This window comes from Trachemys scripta, chromosome 23 (genome assembly GCF_013100865.1).
Source record: "Trachemys scripta elegans isolate TJP31775 chromosome 23, CAS_Tse_1.0, whole genome shotgun sequence".
Lineage (NCBI taxonomy): Eukaryota > Metazoa > Chordata > Testudines > Emydidae > Trachemys > Trachemys scripta.
The window spans coordinates 13,059,406-13,082,119 of record NC_048320.1 but is presented as its reverse complement, the minus strand read 5'-3'; the positions used below and the strand labels follow the sequence as shown (position 1 = coordinate 13,082,119).

General features: G+C 56.7%; 1 protein-coding gene across 4 annotated transcripts in view; it reads right to left on the bottom strand.

Annotated features, from left to right (window-relative positions):
• Positions 1-22,714, bottom strand: part of GRB7 (growth factor receptor bound protein 7) — a 48,264-nt gene that overhangs the window by 17,818 nt on the left and 7,732 nt on the right. For 3 of the 4 annotated variants that reach the window (XM_034755807.1, XM_034755809.1, XM_034755808.1), the window contains exon 3: positions 762-960. In XM_034755807.1, the coding sequence (XP_034611698.1) occupies positions 762-960 (199 nt within the window). Of the gene's footprint in view, positions 1-761; positions 961-15,044; positions 15,843-22,714 lie in introns of those variants that run through there. The other variant, XM_034755810.1, reaches the window with a different exon arrangement.

Genomic DNA, 22,714 nt, shown 5'->3' with positions numbered 1-22,714 from the left:
TGATTTCACTCTGCTCTTAAAGGGACTCCGAGCACTAGAGGCGGGCGGGCAAGTTAATAATTAACCCTAAACCCCTTGGCTCTCCCTAGTGCTGTTCATCCAGGCTCAAAGGCGGGGAAGGTGCCTCCACAAACGTCCATTTCCCCATCCCAGGGGCTGCAGCACTACCGGATCCCAGTGAGTAGGGGGTTAATGCCACACAAGGGCTGTACATTGACTTCTTGGGAAGTAAAGGTGTATGGGACGGTCGGGGGCCAGTGCCAGGGGCGAGGCCCAAGCCCGGGGGCTGGGAGATTCTGGTTTCTTTTCTGTTCATGTGGAGTGATTTGGTTGCCTTGTAACAAGCACACCCTCCTTGCAGGCTGCACCCCTGTCTCCTCCTGCTGGATCCCTCCACTAGCTGATGCTCCCCTACCTCCCCGTGGGGGAGGGTTGTGGCACAAGCCTCCATTTTGCAGAGGAGGAAACTGAGGTATGAAGAGGGGAAGAGACTCACCCAAGGTCACACAGCCAGTCAGTGGCAGAGTTGGGACTAGAGCCCAGGAGTCCTGACTCCCAGTCTTGTGCTTTAACATGATCAACCTTCCAGGACCATGTGGCTTGGGGGCTAATGGTGGTGAGGGAATCACAGCTCCACAAGGGGACCGAGACACTCGCTCTCCGCCCCACCCGAGTGGGCAGGCCAGACACACTGCTGGGAAAATCATGGGACCCTGTTGTTGAGGGAAAGATGGAGTTTCCCACAATGCCCTGCTCCCAACCTGTTGACTTGGATGACCAGTGGCTGTGACCGCTTCATGTCGCCGCCGGCCAGCAGCCCAGCCTTGTCCTGCTCGCCGGTGGGGAAGGCATGGCCATTGGGCAGGCTCCGGGGTCGGTCCTGCTCCAGGTGGCCCTGGTACAGGTTGTCCAAGGTGGTGGGCAGGTCGTTCCGCAGCGCTGCCAGGTCCATGGCATTATCTGCAGAGAGAAGAGAGGAGACTGGGATGGTTACTCCTGCCTCTGTGACTTCCTTCCAACCACTGCGCCTTCCCCGCCCGCCATGCCGCGCGCCAGACTCAGCCACAGCCTGGGTCCCGCTGGGCCAGAGGCACCACGGCCGTTTGGGGAGGGGAGCACCCCTGCTCCGCACAGAAGAGGGCTGGATGTACCTTCACCCACACCCCGCGCTGCTGCTGGATCTCCTGCCCCATCTGCGGCAAAGCACGAAGTACCCAAACCTGCCAGAACCCCTCCCGGCCCTGGAGTGTGCCCTGAACTGGGGCTGGATTCCTGTTAGCTCATCCCTGCGGTGCGAAGGGGTGCAACCTCTCCCCTGCTATCACCACAGCCCCGGGCCACATCCAACAGCCCCCTTATTGAACTGGGTCAGATGACTCGGGTAGAAGCTGGCGCCTGATGGTCCCAGAGGAGGCCGGCTTGGGCAGAGGCCTGTGTTGAACCAAGATAGTGGGACTGGGTCTAGCAGGCAAGGGCTGGAGAAGTCCAGTGGTAAGAGGCCCTGCTGAACCACATGGGCAAGCTGGCTTGTTCAGGAACCTTCCACTGCCTTCAGTGCTGTCCCGGCAGGCTCGGTGGGTGCACCCGGAGCCTTGGCCAGGAATTTTAAGCAATCAGGCAGGTCTTCTGAGCACAGTTATCCCGATTGCACAAGTCAGTCGGCTAATTGCACATGGACTCCGTGCACTCGCACTAAGCGTGCACCAGTCTCACGCACGTGTCACTCGGCTGGTTGCACGTGGAGTTGCTGCCATCTCAGCCCATCAGCACCAAATTTGGTTTAGCCTAAAGAAACATTTGCTGTGGATGGGTATCATGCTCCCTGGCACCTCCAGAAACTGACCAGTGTCCCCTCTGAGCGTGAGCGGTTACCCTTCCGTCTCGCCTGCTCCGTGCCTGCTTTCTCTGGCAGCCTGGACCAGATTTTTACAGGTGCCAATCTCCCAGTCTGGCAGCCCATGCTGGGTGTCAATCACTGACTCACCCTGCAGGCTGCACCAGGCTCAGCTCTCCAGTTGTCTGCGTTTCGGCAAGAGCAGCTACACTGCTGGCACGAGCTAGAGCCCATCTGGCTACACCCCAATGTGCCGGGCGTCAGAAGGAAGAACTGCAAAGCCAGAATCAGAGGCAGGGGGTGCTGGCATCTGGCCCCTTTGGCCACAATCCGGCAGCTGGCCTCCACGGGGCACCGGCTCCCAAGCCTGCCCTTGGCAGCTCCCTTGGCCCATGGTTTTCCCTTGATCCACAACGAAGGGATGAGTCAGCGTGTGGGCAGGTGACACAACACAACCCCGCCCTTCCCACTGCAGACCTCCTCCATGCGCTTGTTTACAGGCGGCCTGGCTAGAGGCTGGTGGGATCTAGAGCCAGGTCGGAGGCAGCATTCGTGTTTCCTCTGTACTGGGTCCCTTTCCACCTTGCCCAGAGGTTTGTGTTGGCTGCGGAGGTCAGGGCAGGCATTGCCAACACACTCTGCTGTGGAGTAACTGCTACTGGGGTGGGCATGGCCCAGCCTACCAGCTCCGGACCGGGCGCCTCTGCCAAGCTGACCCACAGACGCAGAGGCAACCAGTTAGCTGGTCTGTTATATCCTTGGGGGCAACCAAATACACAACATGCTCCATCTAGTTGGTCTCCTTCCGTCTGGGTCCGGGCACTGTGGTGAGACGCGGGGTTGAGCTGGAGAAGTTGTGATGGAGTCAGACAAGCTGGGGCAGCCGGATTCTCCACTAGGCCCGGCCCCGGTGAGCAGGAGTGTGAAACAGACACTGGGTGGGTTGGATAATGAGGCCAGTCCTGTGGGCTCCGGGGCCAGATTCTGATCTCTGTTACTCCCCTGACTTCACAGGATTCATGACCACCCAGCTGAGAGCAGGACACGACTCGTTCCAGGCTTCCATGACACCACTGCTCCTATCAGCTCAGCCGCCTCCTCTTCCTTCCCTCACACCCTGGGACCCCTGTTTGCAGGCTGTGCCCCCAGCGAGAGGGGACTCCCTCTCCCGCCCACAGCACTCCCTGGTGTCTCAGCACTGCCGACCGACCCGGGGATGCTTGAAATAATTCGCAGGGCCCTGCGCTGGAGGGATCGATCCGGAGGAAACAGGATCGCTGGCATCTTCGGTTGCTAATTACCTACGTGACCTCTCCTGGCTCCCAGGGAAGGTGAAGCCAGAGTGTGGTGCCAAGGGAGTAAAGACAAGGGAGGCGTGTTCAGCAGGAGCTAGCCTGCCCCACTCAGAGAGATGACAGGAGAGAGAATAGGGTGTTTGGTGGGTTTTGTGCGGCCTTTCATCACAGCACCCTGTGCCGCAGGGGAAGGCTTTATCCCCGGAGTACAGGTGGGGTACTGAGAAACAAAGTGGCCAAGTGACTTGTCCCGGGAGTCTGTAACAGAGCTGAGAATCGACCCCAGTGCTCAAGCCAGTGTCCTGCCTGCCAGACCAGACTTGCCCTCTAGCTCTCCATGGGGACCGAATGGCTCCCGGGGGCTGGCTGTGGGTCACAGAGCCCGTCACCAGTTTGGATCCCTGCTCCGGTGAGTGGTAGCCGGATGCTGTCATGCAGCAGCCCAGGCCTGCTATGAGTCTGGGGGCCTGCACCACCACAGTCAGCCCCGTTGTCTCTCCAGGGCAGGATAATCTCCAATGGGGATAGTAGGGGACTCCAAGGGCGGGGGGTGGCCACACATAAGCCGGCCTCTGGTCCCTGAGTTAACCCTTCTCGCACTGCGCTGGGGGGATGCTGTCTACAAGCTAGCTCTGCTCACACCCCGTTGCCGGGGGCACGGAAGGGAAGGCACAACAAGCCCAACTAATTCTGGCTGCGGCTGCAGCTGACGCAGTTTTGGGGAGATAAACAGCCCCCCCTCCGCCCAGTGTCACTACACAAACAGGTTTTATGGGCCTGGGAGAACGTCATTAAAATCACTGAAGTATTAAAGTTGAGGCGTCTGCGGCTCCATGGGCATGGCGGGGGGGTGGGGGAGCGGCAAAGGACACTTCCCCTGCCACCCTGGCACCCCCCCTGCAATGTTAGCTCCCTGCCCGCCGGTCAGAGCCCTCCCGACACCAACATCTCCAGCCACAGCAATGTTGGTCCATCCAGCAGGGGGTCTGGGCCGGAAGGAGGAGGGAGCATCAGATGTGGGCAGGGGAAGGGGGCACCTGGATTCTCAGCTTGGCAACTTCTTGCTGTTTCCTTCCCTCCCCCGCACTGCTCTGACTCAAGCCACCCTGGCCCGAAGGGAATGGGGCAGGGTTCCTTTAAGGCGGGCCCTGAGCTGTGATTCACCCTCACGGCTTCCTGCCTTTTATATCCCGCTCGAAAACATCCACCCACCCCAGACAAACTGCAAAACAAAGCAGCGATCGCCAGGCGGATTGCGCAACGGGCACTGCCAGGCACCACCGAGGCACTGGGCGTGGGACCACAACCCACCCAACCACGCCAGGCATTTGCTCCCGCTGCCCAGGGGGAGGGGGCAGGGGAGTGTAATGGGCAGTGGGTGGCAAATCCCAGGCCTTTGACTTGCCTTGGACAGAACAGGAGTGTTGGGGAGGGAATGGGACGGGAGGTGTGAAGGGAGGGAGTGACCGATCTCCCCCTTTGCTGTCTGGTTTCAAAGGAGCCACCATGTCAGAGCAGGGTGCACTAGGAATAGCTGCAGGGCCCCACCTTGATCCCTAGGCAACCTACAGGAAATGGGGTGCGGTGCTCCCTCCGTAGGGGCTGGGGGCCTGGAAACCACCGAGAGGTGGAACCACTCAGCTGGTGGCAGGAGTCCCCCATTCATCTAATGCCCTCCAAGCAGCGTCAGTCGCCGGTGCTGGACTGGGTCCAGCGATCCCATTCCAGTTGCTAGCCTGCATCCAGAGCCCCTTCCCAGTGGGAAGAGGGATCTGCCCCTGACTTTGCAGCAAGCTCACAGGTAGCAGGTGCCCTCCCCATGCCTGGCTCCTAGGCGTCCTGGGAGAAAAGTTTTTCCCTGGCAAGATCATCAGTAAATCCTGGCTAGGATTTCTGCACCCGCCGGGAATGGACCCTGTCCAGTAAGGATTGAGGGTCAGATTTTAAAGGTACTTTGGTGCCTAAAGATGAGACAGGTGCCAAGTTATTAATTGTATCAACATAGGGCCCAAATGGAACCTGCCCAGAGAGGGGGGAATCAGCACACAGTGGATACGATTTAGCCCCATACACAGGCTCAGCACAAGGGCTTGGGAACCAGCTGATTTTACAACTATTTATTATGCTTGCCGCTGAGGTCCAAGCTAAGCAGTATTATACTGGGTTTGTGCTTGTGCTGATCCTGTGGGAGAAAGCGTGCTGGCGATCTGGAAAATGGCACTCTTCGCACGCAGGCACAGGGTGACTCTCCAGTAAGCGAGGAAGGCATGGCCTTCGGCACTGAAAGTCCAGGGGCCTTCAATCCTAAATCATTCTGGCGCTTGTGAACATTTTCCCCGTTGTCCCCATCACATGGATGTGATGCAAATCTGAGGCCCTTGTAGTGATTAAATCCTGTTGTATCTTGTACTGGAATCCAGGTGTTCACCTCAGTATCCTGGCAAAATTCCAGTCTAGGGTAACTGGGTTCTGCTGACCTACATTCCACCCCAGAGATTCAACGGGGTGCAAAATTCTCCTTTGTGTTCTGACTGCACCTGTTATATCGTGTTGCTGTGAGCTGTTACAAACAGCTGTGACCTTCTACTCCAAAGGTGGCTGCATTTGGGAAAAAGAGGACATGATTCCCAATCACAATCAGTCTGCTAAACTTGGGATCCTTTAGTAGGCAACAAATTCTATGGATTTAAACTAATTTATCATAAAACCTCCCCAAGGCAGAGCAATGGGTTTTGCCTCCAATATTTAGGTGGGGCTTAGACCCCTCTGCACAGGAGTGGATTCCCCCTGGAACCACCAGCAAAGTACCAGCCTGAGTGTGCTTGGAGATTTTTGCATAGCACATGAGCGGTATATGCAGTACAGGTAGGACACTGCTTCACACAGCCTACTGGAGCTGATCACCTCTTCCCCCTACCCCGCAGCCCATACGCCTCCCTGCTTCTGGATAAACCAGTTCTGCAGCTGGACCTCCCCAGCATGATGAACTGCTGGCCCTTCCCTGCTACAGCTCACCCCCTTGGTATCTGGGACATCCAGCTGGCTGGGACGTTCAGACACTGGGTCGTAACGAGGGCGCTGTGTGGTCCTGAGCCTTTGTCAAGGGGGAGAACTCTGCTACACAAGGCCATACTGCTTCACGTGGCACAGGACTAAGGGGTGAATGAGAGAAATCAAAGGGACTATCAGTCCAGAAGTCCATCTGGCCCAGCATCATCCCCCTAATCTGGAGTGCTGGGTGAGCCCACTGGCTCCATCCAGTCTGCTATCCCCTGTTCCCTGCTGCCCATCTAGCCCTGCATCACACCTGATCTGCCACAGCCAGGCAGACCAGTGGGCCCAGCTGGTCCAGTAACTTGCCTCAGATGGTGACTAAAGCTGGATGAGTCAGAGGAAGGTGCAGTTTTCCTTCCACCCACATGCAGCACACTGAGCTCTGCAATACTGTCCCAGGAGGGCACGTTCCTTCCTGACCCCTGTAACTAGCCGTCGCTTTGTGCCCTGCTGCATGAGGATCGATACCTCTGGCGATTGTATCCTGGTAGGTGCCAGGCTTATTCAGATAGCGCCTCATGCCGCATGGATGCAGGTGAAAATGAACAGCCGCCGGCTCAGACTCAGGAGGGAGACGCCCAAGCCCAGCCATTAGCTCCGGCTGGAACAAATCCTGTAGCTGCCACGGTAATAAACCTGCTGAGGGATGTAATCCAATTGGCTTGATTCCTTGGCTCCGGTTTAAGAACCCTTTTCTACGGTCGAGTGCGTTTCTGGGAAGTCCCAAGGTCGCAAAAAAGCAACTTCAGTTTGATGAGGAACAGCAGGCACTTGTAAACAGAGATGCCAGCTCTCCTCTGCAGGGTCTGCAGGTTCCCTGGGCTGGCTCGGCCAGCCCTGAATTGTGCCCTTGCTTCAAGGCTTCTATGGGGCTTTGCCAGGGGTAGAGGACCAGCAGAGGGCAGATAATCTCTGGCCGTTCCCCACCCCACCTCACAGCTCCTGCGCCCAGTGGCCCCCCTAGCTAGGGCAATGAGGGATCAGGGCTTTGCCTATTTATGCTGGTTGTGGTCCAGTGGGTCTGTCCCTGCGCTAGATCCTCAAGTCCCTGGAGAAGGGGCTGCCCGTTTGTGCAGCGCCCTGCATGCTGGCGGCGCCCAGCAAAGCATGAAACATCCCGAGGCTGAGGTTCATGGCAGGCGCCTAGAATCTACTCTCTGCCCTGACTGTGGCACTGGGGGGATCTGGGAAAAGGAAGGAATCCTGGAGCCAGGCTAGAGTCACACAGGGGCATGTTTAGAAGATTAGGGGGATGCGTGGAGACGCATCTGTGTGTGGAACTCAGCCCAGCACAGCAGCTGCTTCGTAAACCTCCCCGCTAGCACATACCGTACTGCAGCGCGAGAGAAACGTATGAGCTGGATTAGAACAGAACCCACGAGGGGCCGAGAGGCAGACAGAGCCCTGGGGTTAAAGTCCTCTGAGGAGCCAGAGGCTGCAAACGCAGCAGAATTTCCACAGAGGGAAAAACATTCTCCCCATAGACGCATCTGCGGGTCTGGATACAGCGTACATATGCGCTTGGAGCAGGAGACTGCTTAGGATGACCAGATGTCCCGATTTTATAGGGACAGTCCCGATTTTTGGGTCTTTTTCTTATATAGGCTCCTATTACCCCCCCGTCCCGATTTTTCACATTTGCTGTCTGGTCACCCTAAGACTGGTGGTCAGGACTCCTGGGCTCTAGACAGGCCTCTGCCTCTGGCGCACTGGGTGAGTCCCCTCCCTTCTCTCTAACTCATTTTCCCCAGCTGTAAAATGCAGGTGAAGATACTGACCCTGGATTGTTAAGCACTGTAATTTTCAGGGATGAAACTGCTATAGAAGCGCAAAGCAAGGTAGCTACGTTTCTCTGATGTCATATCACACATAGCATCGTGTATGAAACACCACACAGCATTTTAACCCTTCCACGCCCGAAATACCTGATACATTAACTGTATTACACTTTACAGATATGATTTTCAAAACAGCTTAAGTGATTTAGAAGCACAAGCCTTATTGACCTGCAATGGGACTTGTGCTCCTAAGTCACTTAAGGGGCTTTTGAAAACCCCACCCCAGATGTCTATCAGCACCTGGGTGCCATAATCACAGGTACTTTCAAGATGTTTATAATAAAAATGTTATGTGAGTGTGAGCCAATCATGTAAACTGCTTCAGTTTTATTAGTTGTTTACACAAAGTTCTAAGGGATTTGCACAAGTGTACAGGAAATGTTTGAGTCTAAAGTTTGACTGTTGACTAGACTGCCAATCCAGTAGCTACCAGCGACGATACAACCCTAGTGTCATATGAGACTAGAGTCCTGCTGAGGGCTAAAACAATGACCCCAAAGCTGAGGAATGACCCTATGTTTACACTGCATTGTGAATCCAGGTAATTCCAAGCCCGCGCTTGAGAGTTCACATTGCATTTTAAACCTGGGTTTACAATTGCTGGACCTGGGACTTACAGCCGCGCTAAGGCGTCCACACTGCACAATGATAGGGCAGGGACCCAAGTCGCAGTGGGACTCGGGCTCTGATGACCCACCCCCCAGCAGGGTCTGAGGACCTGGGTGCTGAGTGCTCGCTGACCTGTCAGACTGATTTATGTGTGCACAGAAAGGGGGGCTTGGGCTCAGATCAGTGCACTAGAGACATAGCAAAGGCTACAGGGAGGAAGGGTAATTTAGCGGTTAAAGAGCTGGAGAATTGGATTCAGTGCCCTGTCTCTGCCACAGACATCCTGTGTGAACCTGTGGGCAAGCCACTTAGGACCAGATTCCTAAGGTATTTAGGTACCTAAAGATGCAGAGAGGCTCCCCAGCAGGTGCCTAAATACCTTTAACCACGTGGCCTTTAGTCTCTTTGCATCTCAGTTTCCTGTGTGTAACCGGGATGCCCTGCCTCACACGGGGTGCGAGTAGGAATGCAGTATTGCTTGCACCGATGCTCCAGTGCCTCCGCGACAGACACCCTGTAGCTAGGTAGAAAAATAGCTCGTGTCCAACGGCATGTCTGCTATACGGTTTTATGCAGGAGTGTAGAAAAGGGTTAACGCCTTTAAGAACCTGGTGGCTGGTTGCGAGGACCCCCAGCATCCTCCCTAGTTAACATTTTTTCTAAAATATGACCTATCTTCCTCATCTCAACATGGCACACATGGAAATACCAAGAATGCACCCGCCCAGTATGTAGTGTACAGCCCACGAGCAAGTTACTACTTATAACGAGCACCAAGCCCCCAAAAGCCTCAAGATCAACATCATTGGTCTCCAGCAATTTACAGCTTTGCCGTCTCCCGGTAACTTTGGCTCTTCATTCCTCTACCCGTTTCTTGTTTTGACATAAGCACCGGCACAAGGACTTTTGGTAACACTTTGCTGCCTCAGCCGATGTTCTTTGTCACCTCTCAGGTCCTGATCCTGCTTTTATCCTTTACACAATGCCGGATCTGGTCCCTTCTAAGTGTTAGAGCAACCATTGTACCAATGTATTGCATGGACACAGGGGAATACAAGTTCTCTCACACGGGTATAAATAGGAATAATTCCATTGACCAACAGAGCTAGGCCAGCATCAAACTGCGGTGAGAGAGAAGGATGAGGTCCCACAGATCACAGAAGTCCAACCCTGCACAATAATGCTCCTCCCTGATCCATACAGTCCAACAGGGGACATTTCCTTCCTGGCCCCCAGTTGGGTGAGGGGTTTGTAACCTGAAGCATGACAGTGTCCTGGTGGCCCGGGACTTCTTACCATGAAATAAATTCCTGTGGCCTGAAGTTGTGCTGAGCCACTAGGCCAAACAAAACCAGCGAAGGGCTGAAATTAACCAGCTGGTTCTTTGGTTACAGGTTCAAAATGGGGAGGCTGGGGGCCCATGGTTCCAGCGCTCTGAAGACACCATAAGCCCTGCTGTGTATGCAGAGCTGAATGCAGCCACTTACATTGTGTCTACACTCCGGAGACTATATCGGCACAGCTCTGTTGGTGTTGCTATGGCGGCATAACCCCATAGTGTAGACGCCACCTACACCGGCAGAAGGGGTCTTCCATCGGTGGAGGAACATCACCTCCCAGAATGATTCTAGTTACATCAACGGAAACATTCTTCTGCCCCCATAGCAGCGTCTACCCTGGGGATTAAGGCGGCCCAGCTGTGTCGGTCAGGGGGTTGCTAGGCGCTGACCCAAGTTTTAAGTGTAGACCATTTAATTCCCTTTTAATGTGGATGCGGATTCGTAGGGTCTGCCTGCCGAGTCCCAGGCCCGATTCCTTCCACCCCTCACCCAGGGGACCTGCCCCAAAGCGTTACTTTATGTGATGCTCATAGAGGCACTGGGGGTGGGGCAAGGATGTTACTCTCCAATCTGGCAAAACAGGGTTGAAGTAACCGAATGTGTTCCGGTGAAAGGAGGCGGGTGCCGACCTGGGAGAAACACCACCAGAAGAAGCACTCTGTAAAGAGCATAGATAGACAGACAGATAAGGTGGGTGAGGTAATATCTCTTGTCTGTCTAACATCCTGGGACCAACATGGCTACAACAACACTGCAAACGGATAGACACTCGGAGACATCAATGCTTCCAGAATCTCAACTGCACCTCGGAAAGCCAGGTACCCGAATACTCCATAGAAAAGTCTGTTTCTTTGATCTCCGAGCACCTCTACAAAGGGCAGCTGAGCGGCCCAGGCATGAAGTGTAGCAGGAAGTTGGGCCACTTGCCGCCCACTCCTACATTTGCAAACTACGTATTCTGCTCTCTGCCTGGGAGCCTACTCCTGGAAAACAACTTCCTGGCTAACGGCAAAGCCATTGGCTAGGATGCAAAACACATACCCACACCCTCCCACACAGAGAGAGAGAGATGCATAAATAAAAGGAGACCCATACAGACACACACCCACACACAGACCATTAGCACACCGACACATGCGCGCACACAGACCGACCACACGCACGCACCTGCACGCACACACACCCCTCTCTAAAAAAACCAACCCTGATGAAATCTGTACACGGCCAACAACAGCACGTCCTGGAGAAAGCAGCCCCATTTAAAGTTTAATTTGTTCAACAGGCCAAGGCGAGAGGCTTATTGATCTCAGGGTTTAATCATTCATTTATTATTTACAGTCCCCAGGGATGGGAGCATATTTGTCTCTCCCCAGCCCTTTGCAGGTCGCTGCCTGCCTGGTAGGGCAGGAAGCTCAGAGTCCATTGTCTGTCTCTGGTCAAGGTCCCAGGCTCATGCTCTGTCAAGAGCAACTTCCCAAGGTGTTTGTGCTTGGAAAGTTCACGCGTGCCGCTGGAGGGGGGAGCAATTTCAAGGCCTGACGTTGCGAAGCGGCTTTCCAAACAACTAGGTTCAGAGCTCGGTTTCGCCGGTGGAAAGCTAGAGTGGCCCCCACTTACTGTGGATTTAACGCAAGCCAAACTGAGGTTTGAGCCTGGTTTTCTAAGTGCAGGATTCCGCTCACTTTCCATTGAATGCAGCCACCTCTAGGGTGAAACACAGCAGCTGTTTTAACAGTTGCCGCAACGCTACACAAGAGTTGAAGTGACGATTGCCGCATCCAGTTGAAACATGAAGGAGAATTTAAGGAGGCAGAGCTGGAATTGGGCTAGAATACAGGCCTATAATGCGAAGCATGAGCAAAATTATATGGCCACAAGTGGCTGGGACCTCAGTTTTACATCTCCCCTGAAACCCAGCGAGCTCGTTACGATTTGCGCTGATCATCACAAATCTTCAGATTCATGAATTCTGTGAATTCCAAGCTGTCAGCAAACAAGAAGGAGAGACAGGGGCCACAAAAATGGGTAGAGACACCTGATCCAAATAGTTTGAGAAGACGGCCCTTGAGTCGGCATCCTCCCCAGACCTTGCTCCAACGGGCAAGTGCAGATTATAGAGCGGCATCCCGGTGTGGAAACAGCTTATCCTTGACAAAACGACAAGGCGGAAAGACTGTGACGGATCAGAGCTCTGCAAATGGAGAATCTGATGGGAGGGCTCGAAGTGGGGAAATGTACTGGTATATTGGAATCAAACGAAGCCAAACCAAAGCACGAAGGCGCTTCCTTAACCTCACAGAGAAACACTGTCTGATGCTCCAAGCAACCTGGATGCCATGCCTGAAACTCAGCCCATTATCACAACCACCTCCTGTAAGACGCTGCCCCCGGGACCTCACAGATCTGTGTGATCTCCTGCCACAAGGGAGCCTGAACAAAAGGCAATGAAAAGCAGTGCTCCCAGGGAAACAGGGGTTCCAAGATTGAGATGGCTGAGAGCACAGAACTGGACAGGTGGGAAGCCCCCAACCAACCACTGACAACATCCTGGGTTCTAGAGTATGTGCCTTACATGGGCGGGTTCTTTGACTTTCTAAGTTTCTAACCAAAACAAAGAATCTCTCAGGATAGTACAGGCTCTAGAACTTCAAACTTTTTGAACTTTGTGGGTTTTCAAACTGAGAACCATTTAGAACTTCCTGGGTTCTACAATGGAGACCGCCTTAAACCTCGGTGGGTTCTGGATTTTAGAACCCTTAAGAACTTTCTTTTGGACTGTCAGCGCTTTGGGGCAGGGACAACAGGCCGAATTCTCAGCTTGTCTAAATCAGCAGAGTGCGATGGGTGCAGGCCAGTTTACATTGGCTGATGCTCTGGCCCCATGACTTGGAGCGCTTTGTGCACGGCTGGCATTTATCAAAACACAGTTATATATCAATAACTTCATGGGCTCAAGGAGCTTGGTCCTTTTAGAACCTTCCAGGCTCTTGGATTTCGAACCTTTTAAAATCCAACCGTGCCCATGAAAGCTGTTTAAAGTTTAAACACGACTAGAGAAGCCGCCCAGCCTGCCCGTACAGGCCTTAGTGATGGTTGACAAAGCACCAGCAACAACCAGCCAGAGCGCAGCATTTCTTGGCTCACGGACACGCTGCTTCTTTCATCCCTGCCCTGAATGCCCCAGTGCTCTGCAGACCTGCTGGTGAGCTCAGGACAGCCGTGCCTGGCTGAGCTGATGGGCTGCGGGTGGGGAAGACGGGTGCCCCGGAGCTTAATTCATTGGATGTTCTGTCCCTGCCACCCGCTGAGAGACCATCCAGCACTGCCGCCCCCCCCCAGCAAACACAAACCAAGGGCTTTAATCAGTAACCTACGCCCTCACCTGCCCGCCACCTCCCAGCTCAGCCATTAAAGCGTCTCCTAGAAAGGCTGTTGGCCTGCATTTCTTGTGCAAGTAAGTGCCAGACCACATGGCCCAGCAGGGGTCGGTGTGATTTCGACCACAGGACTGAAGGGCACTGGCTGGGAGAGGCCGGGAAGTCTCCCCACCTCAGCAGGAGCAGAACTCTTCGCTTGGCAGCCGAGTGGATAGCCAGACTCCGGTTCACGGACCTCGGGGGGGGGGCACGGACATGTACGTAGGGTCCTGCCGTCCCTGAGCGGTCCCCAAGTGGGCGGGCAGCACTCGAAGGGTTAATGGGAGGGACAGGGACGATTGGCTTTGGGGACAAAGCCCTGCTGGGATGCAGGAAGGATGTGGGCCCTTTGCTGACATCCTTGGACACAGGCTCTGCAGCAGAGGAAATGACCCGAGGGAAGAGGCCAAAGCACATTTGCCCCAGCAGGGCTCAGTCAGGGTCCCAGGCGGGCTGGCTCGGCTGGCCCCCACAGGCTACACTGTAGAGGGCTTCCATGTGTGCTATGTCTCGCTCGTCCGTTGCCCTGACTCTGAGCAGGGTGCCGAGAGACCCAGCTTGGGGCAGGAGTAAAGAAGGGCTCCCCTCGTCCCCCGGCTTCTGTGCCCTTCCTCTTTGCGAGCTCAAAATCTGGCCCTCAGAAAGGTCCTCCAGCCATCGCTGTTCTCCTCGGTAACCTGGCCCCGCTGGGATATTCCTGGGGAGAAGCCGCTCCCGCTAGAAGCCTCCTCCCATCCTACTCTATTGTATTTCCTAGTCGGGCTTAACTAGGTCCTTACCCCCTGCCCATCACCGTGGCATCAGGTCAGCGCTCGCTAGCGTCAATGGTGCCTGTTTGCCCTGGGTACCCCTAATACGGCCTGACCATCGCCTGCCCCTGCAAGCGCTTTCCAGCATCCTGGAGCAAGTCCCACATCGCGGAGGTGCCAGATCCGCGCGTAACCCAGGCAGCTGGAGACGATCGATGGAGCACAAAGACAGAGGCCGGGGGGGGGGGGGGGGCACCCTCAGCTGCTGAGATAATAAACCCAGCACACAGTCAGGTGCTGGACTCCGGGCTTCCGGGTTCGCTCCCGAGACTCACGATCAGTCTCCTGGCCCTGCAGGGAAGAGTTTGTTCCCTAGGTGACCACGTCGCTGGAGGCCCTGGCTTCGTTAGGGTCTGCCCTGCAGTTGCTGCAGCCAGAAACAGGTGCTCCCCGGGAACCCTTCCTGTGGCTACTCCCTTCCCAATGGCCGACGGGGGTCCCGTTCCCACCTATCACCTGCCTCTGCAGACACCCCAGGAGCAAGGCACCGCACGGGCCCCGGCTCTCCTGCCCCGAGGGCGTCTCCTCTGCCCGGTTCCCATCTCACTTGGCTGGGCCGGAGCGGCAGGAGCAGGTGGGAAAAGCGGGGTAGAGGGAGAGAAATGAAGGGAAGAAAGGTAGGAACGGAGGAAGGAAGAAGGCGAGGAAGGGGAGGGTGGAACAAAGAACCGACGAAGCGAGAGAAGAGCCATGGCGGAAGAGAGAGCGCGTTAGTCTGAAACTAGGGATATTGCCCCAGAGCCCTGCCGGCCGGAGGAGCATGGGGTCACACACCTGCCCTCGCCCCCGCGTTACAAACTGTGCTCCGCGTCCAGACTAGTGTGTGGGGGGAGCAAACCAGCCGCTTACCTGGCCCCAGAGGTGGGGAGACGCTCCGTCTCTGCTGGCTTGACGGAAAAACTGGGGATTCCTGTTTCGCTCTAATCCTTTATCTACCTGCCTCGCTGGCGGCTGGCAGCACACGCCCCCTGCTTGACATCACACCGGAGAGAGGAAAAACAGCTTCACCGGCCCGGCAGGATCAACAAAAGGCCCCGTGGCAGGTGCAGGGCCCCGCTGTGGCTGCCTGCTTTGCTATTAACTTTGTAACTCAGTAGCTTTGTTGATAACTCCCCCCGTGCACACGCCCACGCCCGGCCCCTTCTCCTTAGCCGAGCCTCTAGGATTCGGCATAGCCGGGAACTAGGAGATGCCAACTATCCCCATGCACCCCATGGTCCCACTGTTCGCATCAAGCTTTGTCCCAACCTCAGGGGAACAGGGGCATGCTGGACCAGGAGGGAGACAGGGCCGTGGGTTCACTCAGCCCGGGAGGCCGTGAAAGAGCCTGTGATCACCACAGCCCTGGAGAGGGAGGCTGACCTAGTGGCTAAGGCACCGGGCTAGCAGCCAGGAGAGCGGGGTTCGCTCTGTGTGACCTTGGGCCAGTCTCCCCTTCTCCCCCGTCACAGGCTTAATTCTTCAGGACTTTCTTAGCAGGCTGTGTGTGCCTCCCGGGGAACAGACCTCTCTGCGGTAGGCCCTGCCCTCTGGGGGTGCCAACCTGCCTCTCGACCCTTTGCGGGCATTTTGGGGGCTGCAAGCTGCCCTGAGCAGCCGGGGCAGGGGAGGTTGGGTGGGAGGAAGGGGAGCAGTACCCCCCGGAAGGCCCATTGCTCCAAGCCGCTGCCATGTTTGCTCTCCCTCCCCCCCACATGAAGTCTCCCCTTTTGGGGCCATTCACCCTGGCCAAGAAACTGGCCCCGTTCTGGATCCCACCCAGGGCAGGCTCTGCCCGGTCACTAAGGAACATAAATCCAAGCTGTTGTCCCTCACCAAACACAGGCATTGGGGCTCCGACATCCCGAAGGACGAGCCGGGCCTGCAAACCACCTCTGGGGCGCATCAGGCTTCCGCATTGCACAGAATCGACCCTGCTCCGAGCCCCGTCGCCCTCGCTGGCAGGAATGTTCCCTGGCACCAGCCAGGTGCCGACGGGCCCCTCCCTGGCCCAGACGAGACTCCTGCACCTCCTCGCCCTGCCCCGAATCAATGGGCCCATTGTGCTGGGGCAGGGTGCCCATGCCCTATGGCAGCCGGTGTGATTAGTGCCTCCCCGTCCCTGCCCGGCTGGGTGCGTCTAAGAGCACTCCTCCCCCGCCCCCGGCGTTATGAACCCCTCCTGACTGATTGGCGGGTGTAAGGGGAGCTGGGGAAAGGCACAGCCTGTCGGTGGGGATGCGTTGAGGTGGGTCCCCCATCCTAGGCCTTTCCATGGCTTTATGGACCGACCCTCAGAGCAGCCCTGGATGTGGAAGCAGCTTTAACGCCAACCCCCTCCAGCTCTGCAGCTTCCCTGTGGGGGTCTGTGTCCTTGAGTCCCCCAGGCAGGCGAATGTCTTTCCATGCCACCCCTCCCCAACGCAGCGCCCCGACCCCAGGGGCGTGAGCCACCTGCCAGGACTTGAGATGCCAGGCACCCGCCCAGGCCCGGAGCAGCACCTGCTTACAAGGGGCAGTTCCAGGGATTCCAAGGTGGTCAGCAAATCTGGAGTCTCCTGGGTCCAGGGGCGCTTGGGGGGGTGACGAGGAAGGACAAAGAAGGCCAGGCCTAGCGTGGACAGAAGCTCTGCAATATTCCCTCACGTGGCTGGCTGATGCCCCTCAACGCCAGCCCGTAGACCCCTGGCTATTCCAGCCCTGGGCTGCCCCCCACAACAACTCTGCCTGCCCCTCGATCTCAACCCACTGCCCTCCTGCCGCTCCAACTCTGGGAGCCCCACGCAATGGAGGCTCTGTTGTGTCCAGTACCCCCTGTGCACCATTCTCTTGGTCTGATTTGTCTTTCCCCTGTCCGGGACTCTCTATGCCCCTTTGAACTCACGGGCGGGTGCCAGGCGGGGCCGGCAGCCTGTTACTCAGTACTCTCATTATGGATTTCATAACTCACAGAGGGCCCTGTCACTGCCTGGCCCCTGGCCAAGAGCAACATATGTCTGACCTGCACCGTTCAGGGCTCACCGGGGAGATGGGCAGAACGAGAGCAGCCGTGTCCGGGCCTAGCACACTCCAGGGTGTTTATTACCCTGCCTGGGTACGGAGAGAGGGCTGGGAGGTGCCAGCCAGCCCAGACGTTAGTCAGGCACAGCTGGAAGACGAATTTGAACAGTCACAGAATAGAGCTGCCCCTAAGCGCAGGCTCCAACTTGTTATCAGTGGGGGAAATCTCAGGGCAGGGGCAAGGGTTGCCCTGCGTGTCGGGCCTCTGTACCGCCTCCAGGGGTGTCCCTCTCCATACACAGCCCCCTTCCGGGGTCCGGACTGATCCCTTTGCACAGCAAAGGGGCTGGGAGTCCCCTGCGTGACCTGACAGTGCGGTGTTGGCCTTCGTCCTGCTGAGCTTATCTGCCCATCTGTGGCACAGGTACTTGTGCTTGGGTGTATGCACAGTGTGCGCTTGTGTACCGTGTAGGTGCATGGCGCAGCTTTGCACACGGTGGTTGTGCATAGTGCAGCTATGTGCACAGTGACTATGCATAGCACATGTTTGTGTGCAGGGTCAGGAATCAGGGGCCTACTGCAGAGGCCGACTCAGGCGATCTAACCAGGGTAGCTGGTCTATAAGCTGCCTGACTGGTTGGGAGAGTCAGTGAACTGTTCTTAAGCCAGCAGCAGACACAGGTCACTGCTTGCTTCACCTGCTGGAATAATTTATTCACGGCTGTGATCGGGGCGGCTCTATGTTTTTGGACGTCCAAAGCACGGCAGGCAGGTGGCTTTCAGCAGCACGGGAGGGCCGCTGGTAACGTGGATTCGGCAGCATGCCTGCAGGAGGTCCACCGGTCCCGCGGCTTCGGCATAGCCGCCGCCGAATTACCGCCGAAGCCGCGGGCATTCTGTTCTGTGACTGTTCAAATTCGTCTTCCAGCTGTGCCTGACTAACGTCTGGGCTGGCTGGCACCTCCCGCAGGCATTCTGCCGAAGGCTCCCTGACTGCCGCCCCCCCACAGCAACCGGCAGGCCGTCCCCCACGGCTTGCCGCCCCAGGCACATGCTTGGTGCGCTGGTGCCTGGAACCGCCCCCTGGCTGTGATAGTGCCTGCAGCCCTGCTCCTGCCTTCGATCCAGCCTTGCCTTACTCTAGCTAACCCAGTCCTATCCATTGGCTCTGATTGCTGACTTCTGCTCTAACCACTGGCATGACTGCCCACGTCCTCAGTGGTAGGTGTGCGTAGTCCATGTCTGAGTTCAGGGTTGGCTGCATATTGCAGGTTGGTACATAAGACGATTAAGAGCAGTCAGACCAATGGTCCATCTAGCCCAGTATCCTGTCTCTGACAGCAGACAACGCCCAGTGCCCCAGAGGGAATGAACAGAACAGGGAATCATCAAGTGATCTATCCCCTGTCGCTCATTCCCAGCTTCTGGCAAACAGAGGCCAGGGACACCTGATGGACCTATCCTGCATGAACTTATCTAGTTCTTTTCTGAGCCCTGCTATAGTCTTGTGCAGGATGACTGTGCAGAGTGCAGGTCTGAGTATGTGTGGTGTACACTGGTGCACGGTGAGCGTGCATTGTGGGCACACATCATATTGGCTTGCATGCCGACGGCCTGTTTGGGCCCACACATGCTCCTGCCCAGGTGCCTTTGCTGCTGCAGTGGCGCCCCCTCCAGGTAGCTGGTGCTCTTAACAGAGAGATGTTTTGTGTGTGTGCCCAGCCAGCAGCAGCAGTAGAGTCGTAAATCCTGACAAAGTGCTGGGACAGCATTTTCCACCAGACTCTTGTGCAACGTGCAGGGATTAATGTTCAAAATTCAAAACACAATCAGTGCCCTCCCCCGCGCCGTCCTCTCTCAACCCCGGCCGTGGAAGAAACAACTGTGACGGATGGGGAGACGTCAGAGCTAAAAAAGACCCCCACCCACTCACCCATGGCTCTGCAGCACACATTCCTCACTTCTCCCTCTGCAGCTGGAGGAGAGGGCTTGGGTGGGGACAGGGGATGCTGTTGAAGCAGCCGTCGTCCTTCATTGGGCGGGGGGGAGGCGGCCCCATCCCCTGCGTGTCTGTTGCCCAACACCTGGCCCCAGCTCTGCGGGCTAAGCCCGTCGAGGTGTTCAGTGCTGATCCTGGCTTTGCCCCCCTCAATCTTGCCTCAGGCAAGTCACTTTTCTACTCTGTGCCTCGGTTTCCCCTGCACTGGGGTCAGGACAGCAAAATGGGGACAGGGACTCGGGCTTTGTCTGTTAATTCTGTGCAATGCCTGGACAATCCATGACAATACAGAAGTCAGTGCCTCAGTTTCCCCTCCCGCCCTGTGTCTGCCTGGTCTGTTCAGACCGTCCGCAGTTTGGGACAGGGACTGTCACACCCTAGGCATCTGTGCAGTGCCTGGCTATGCAGCTGAATCCTCTGTGTGCTGCTGCAACACGAATAATAAACAATCATCCATTAAACCCATTCTGAGGGGCATGGGGAGCTGGTGTCTAGACCCCTGGCGACAAGAGGTCTCAGAGCACTCCGAGCTGGCCAGATCCCTCGACAAAACGCTCCACAAATCGTGGCACCCAGTGGATACGGAGCTGGACTCTAGCAGCCGGATTTCCTGGCAGGAACCTAACGCAGAGTCCTGTCCCCCGCAGCCATGCTGGCTCCAAGCACTGCTTCATCCCGCCTGGTACTGCTGCTCCTGCAGCACCATGAGGCCTGGCACCCTGCTCCTGCAGAGGCCCGAGCTAGGAGAGGAGGGGGGAGTTGCCCATATTGCACTGGGGCAGTTGCTCAGTGCTGCCCTTTCGAGTGTGGGGAGTAGGTCAGGATGCCTCGCTGGTCCCTGCGCAGATGGGTCCACGCTGACGCCCCTTTCTGAGTCCGGAACATCCCTTCCAACGAAGCCCCTGTCCGGAGCACCGAGGACAGCATACTAACCCTCCCTGGGCGATCTGCCAGCACACACAGCCTCAAGCAAGCAATCTCTCGGCTCTCTGCGCCAACGCCCTGCTGGGGAGAAGCATAGCCTGGAAAGCAGTGCTTAGGCGAGACCAGTGGCCTAACGACAGCAGCTGGCGGTACTTTCCCCCTTCGGCAGGAGAGCAGAGCCTCTAGTCTAGAGGGTAATAATTGACTCTTCTGTGGCAGGATCTCTTAGCACTTTACAAGCATTATTCTGCCTTCTGCTGGGAAAGAGGGGAGGGTCATGCTGCTCATTATTTTATAGATAAGGAAACCGAGGCACGGATATGTTCGCATAGCACCTGGCCCATTACCGGGGCTCCTAGCTGCAACCTGAATTCAAATAATTAATAATAAGGGACCTAGCACAGAGAACTGGCAATAGAACCCAGGTGTCCTGCTCCGATGCGCTAGGAACCGCTGTCTTTCCAGAGCTAGCTAGGAATAGAGCCTGGAGTCTGGAGGCTCAGTGCTGGCCCTTAACCACAAACCACCATCCCTTCTTCCGAGAAACAGTCAGCCCTACATTCAGCCAGTTTGGGACTCTCCCAGCACTGGCCGCTCTGCCCAGCCCAGTGACCGTACCCAGGGCACCTGCCTTACCTCAACGTCTGCCCCCTTCCCCTGGACGCAAGCCCCAGAGATCAGCTAAACCCAGCCCGTGTGGGTGCATTCCACCCCCACCCCCTCCACCCTCATCGTCGGTTGGGGCTAAGGCTGCTCCACCAGGCTGAGAAATGGCTTGTTGAGAAGATGCAGGGTGGGAAGGAATTAGTCAATCAGCCTGACCAGCCAGTGCCGCCGGCCAGGTGCTGAGTCGGCATCCCAGGCTTGGCCCTCGGACGTCCTGATGCGGGTTATAGCCCGAGGCTGGGACTCTGGAAACCTCGGTTCAATTCCTCGTTCTGCTCCAGATGCCTTGTGAGACCTTGGGCGAGTCATGTCCCCGCTCAGTGCCTCAGTTTCCCCCCCTCCCCCATTGAAAGGGGGATAATGATCTTCTTGCTTAGTTAGCTCTTTGGGGGAAGGGACTGTCCCATGTAGCTGCTGCACCCAGCAGTCTCTAAGCACTAGTGTAATACTCCCAGAACTCAAGCAGACCCTCTGCTCAATAAATCAGCTGCAACCCAGCATCTGCTGCAGCTTCCCCCTCCCCTGAGGGTGTTGGGGCTCCCACCAGGAGGGGAAGGGAACAAGCCCTGTAAACTCCCCATCCCTCATTCATTCTGCCTCTCCCATTCGCCCAGGCTGCCTTTGGCCTGCTCCCCCGCCCCTCCGATGATCCCAAAGAGCTTTGCACATGTTAACCCCCGGCCCCTCTCGCTGGGAGTGGAGTCAGGACATTGATCCCCCTTTCACAGGTGGGGAAACTGAGGCAGAAGGGGCGTGTCCCACGTCACAGAGCTGGGAATAGAACCCAGGAGTCCTGGCTCTCAGTCCTGAGCTGGGATTAGAACCCAGGACAGCCCAGCTCCGCACTCACTCCACGGGGTCTCCCGTGTAGCCGCATTGGTGTGCTCCTTTAGCACCCATGGGAGGAGGTTGGAGCTGTGGAGCAAGAGGTTCTGGGTTCTGCCTCTAACCATTGTCCTGCTGGTCTGCATGGCAGTGGCGGGCAGTGCACTGATGGCCGCGAAGCCATCTGTGGCCCGGGGTTAGTGTCAGACGTGATTCCTGTCTATAAACAGCCTCCTCTTGCTTTTACCCAAGGGTTGCAATCACACAGACTTCCCGCCAGGTGGCACCGGACTCGACAGAGGCCTGCGCCCAGCAGGGGGGCTGGATTAGATCACTAACTGGGCGTTTGAAAGCGGGGTCCCCAGCAGGGAGTGCGATGGGGTGACCGAAGTCCCCCTCCGTCCCCTGTCGCTGCAGCCTTGGCTGGGCAGAGTGGCTGCACCAGGTTCGACGGAGTTTAATCCGATCGCGGTGCAAGCAGCCCCTGCGTGCTGCGCTCCTTCCCAGATACATGCACACAGCCGTCCTGACCTCCGGCTTCCCCTATCTACCCAGCTCTGCCAAGGTACCTCGCCCCGATCTGTTTGTCCTCACGTCCTCAGTGCGACAGTGCACGGTTGAACAGCTGTCTTGTCCCCCCACCAGCCCACTGGCAGGCCAAGCGATTCCCGTGGGTGCAAAGGGCTTTGGGACCCACGGGGACGGAAGAGACCGAAGCCGTCGAAATGTAAGCGATGAGAGATTGTGGCTGTTGGCGTCAGAACAGTAAGATGGTGGTGACTGGCACGCTGGGAGCCTTAGAAATCAATCACTTGAGTGGATCGGTGTGGCCGGGGGCGTAGAGACAGATATTTCTCTGGGTAGCTCTGTCCCTCTCGCTGTGGATTATCACTAGGCCTGTAGGCACCTTTTCACGTTCTTGGAGTTTCGGACCCCGGCGCTGCCCCCAACCAGCAGCCCTCCGAGGACGGCCTCTGCCTCAGCGGTGTTTGAAACACTCCTGAGCCGTCTCTTAGCAACAGTCCTTCACGGATGGGGCAGAGTCGCCTGGCCAGGCTGTGGGATTGCAGTGCCCTGGGCCAGAAGCTGGGCTGGCCGGCGGGGATGGCAGGGGGCAGCGTCCGGT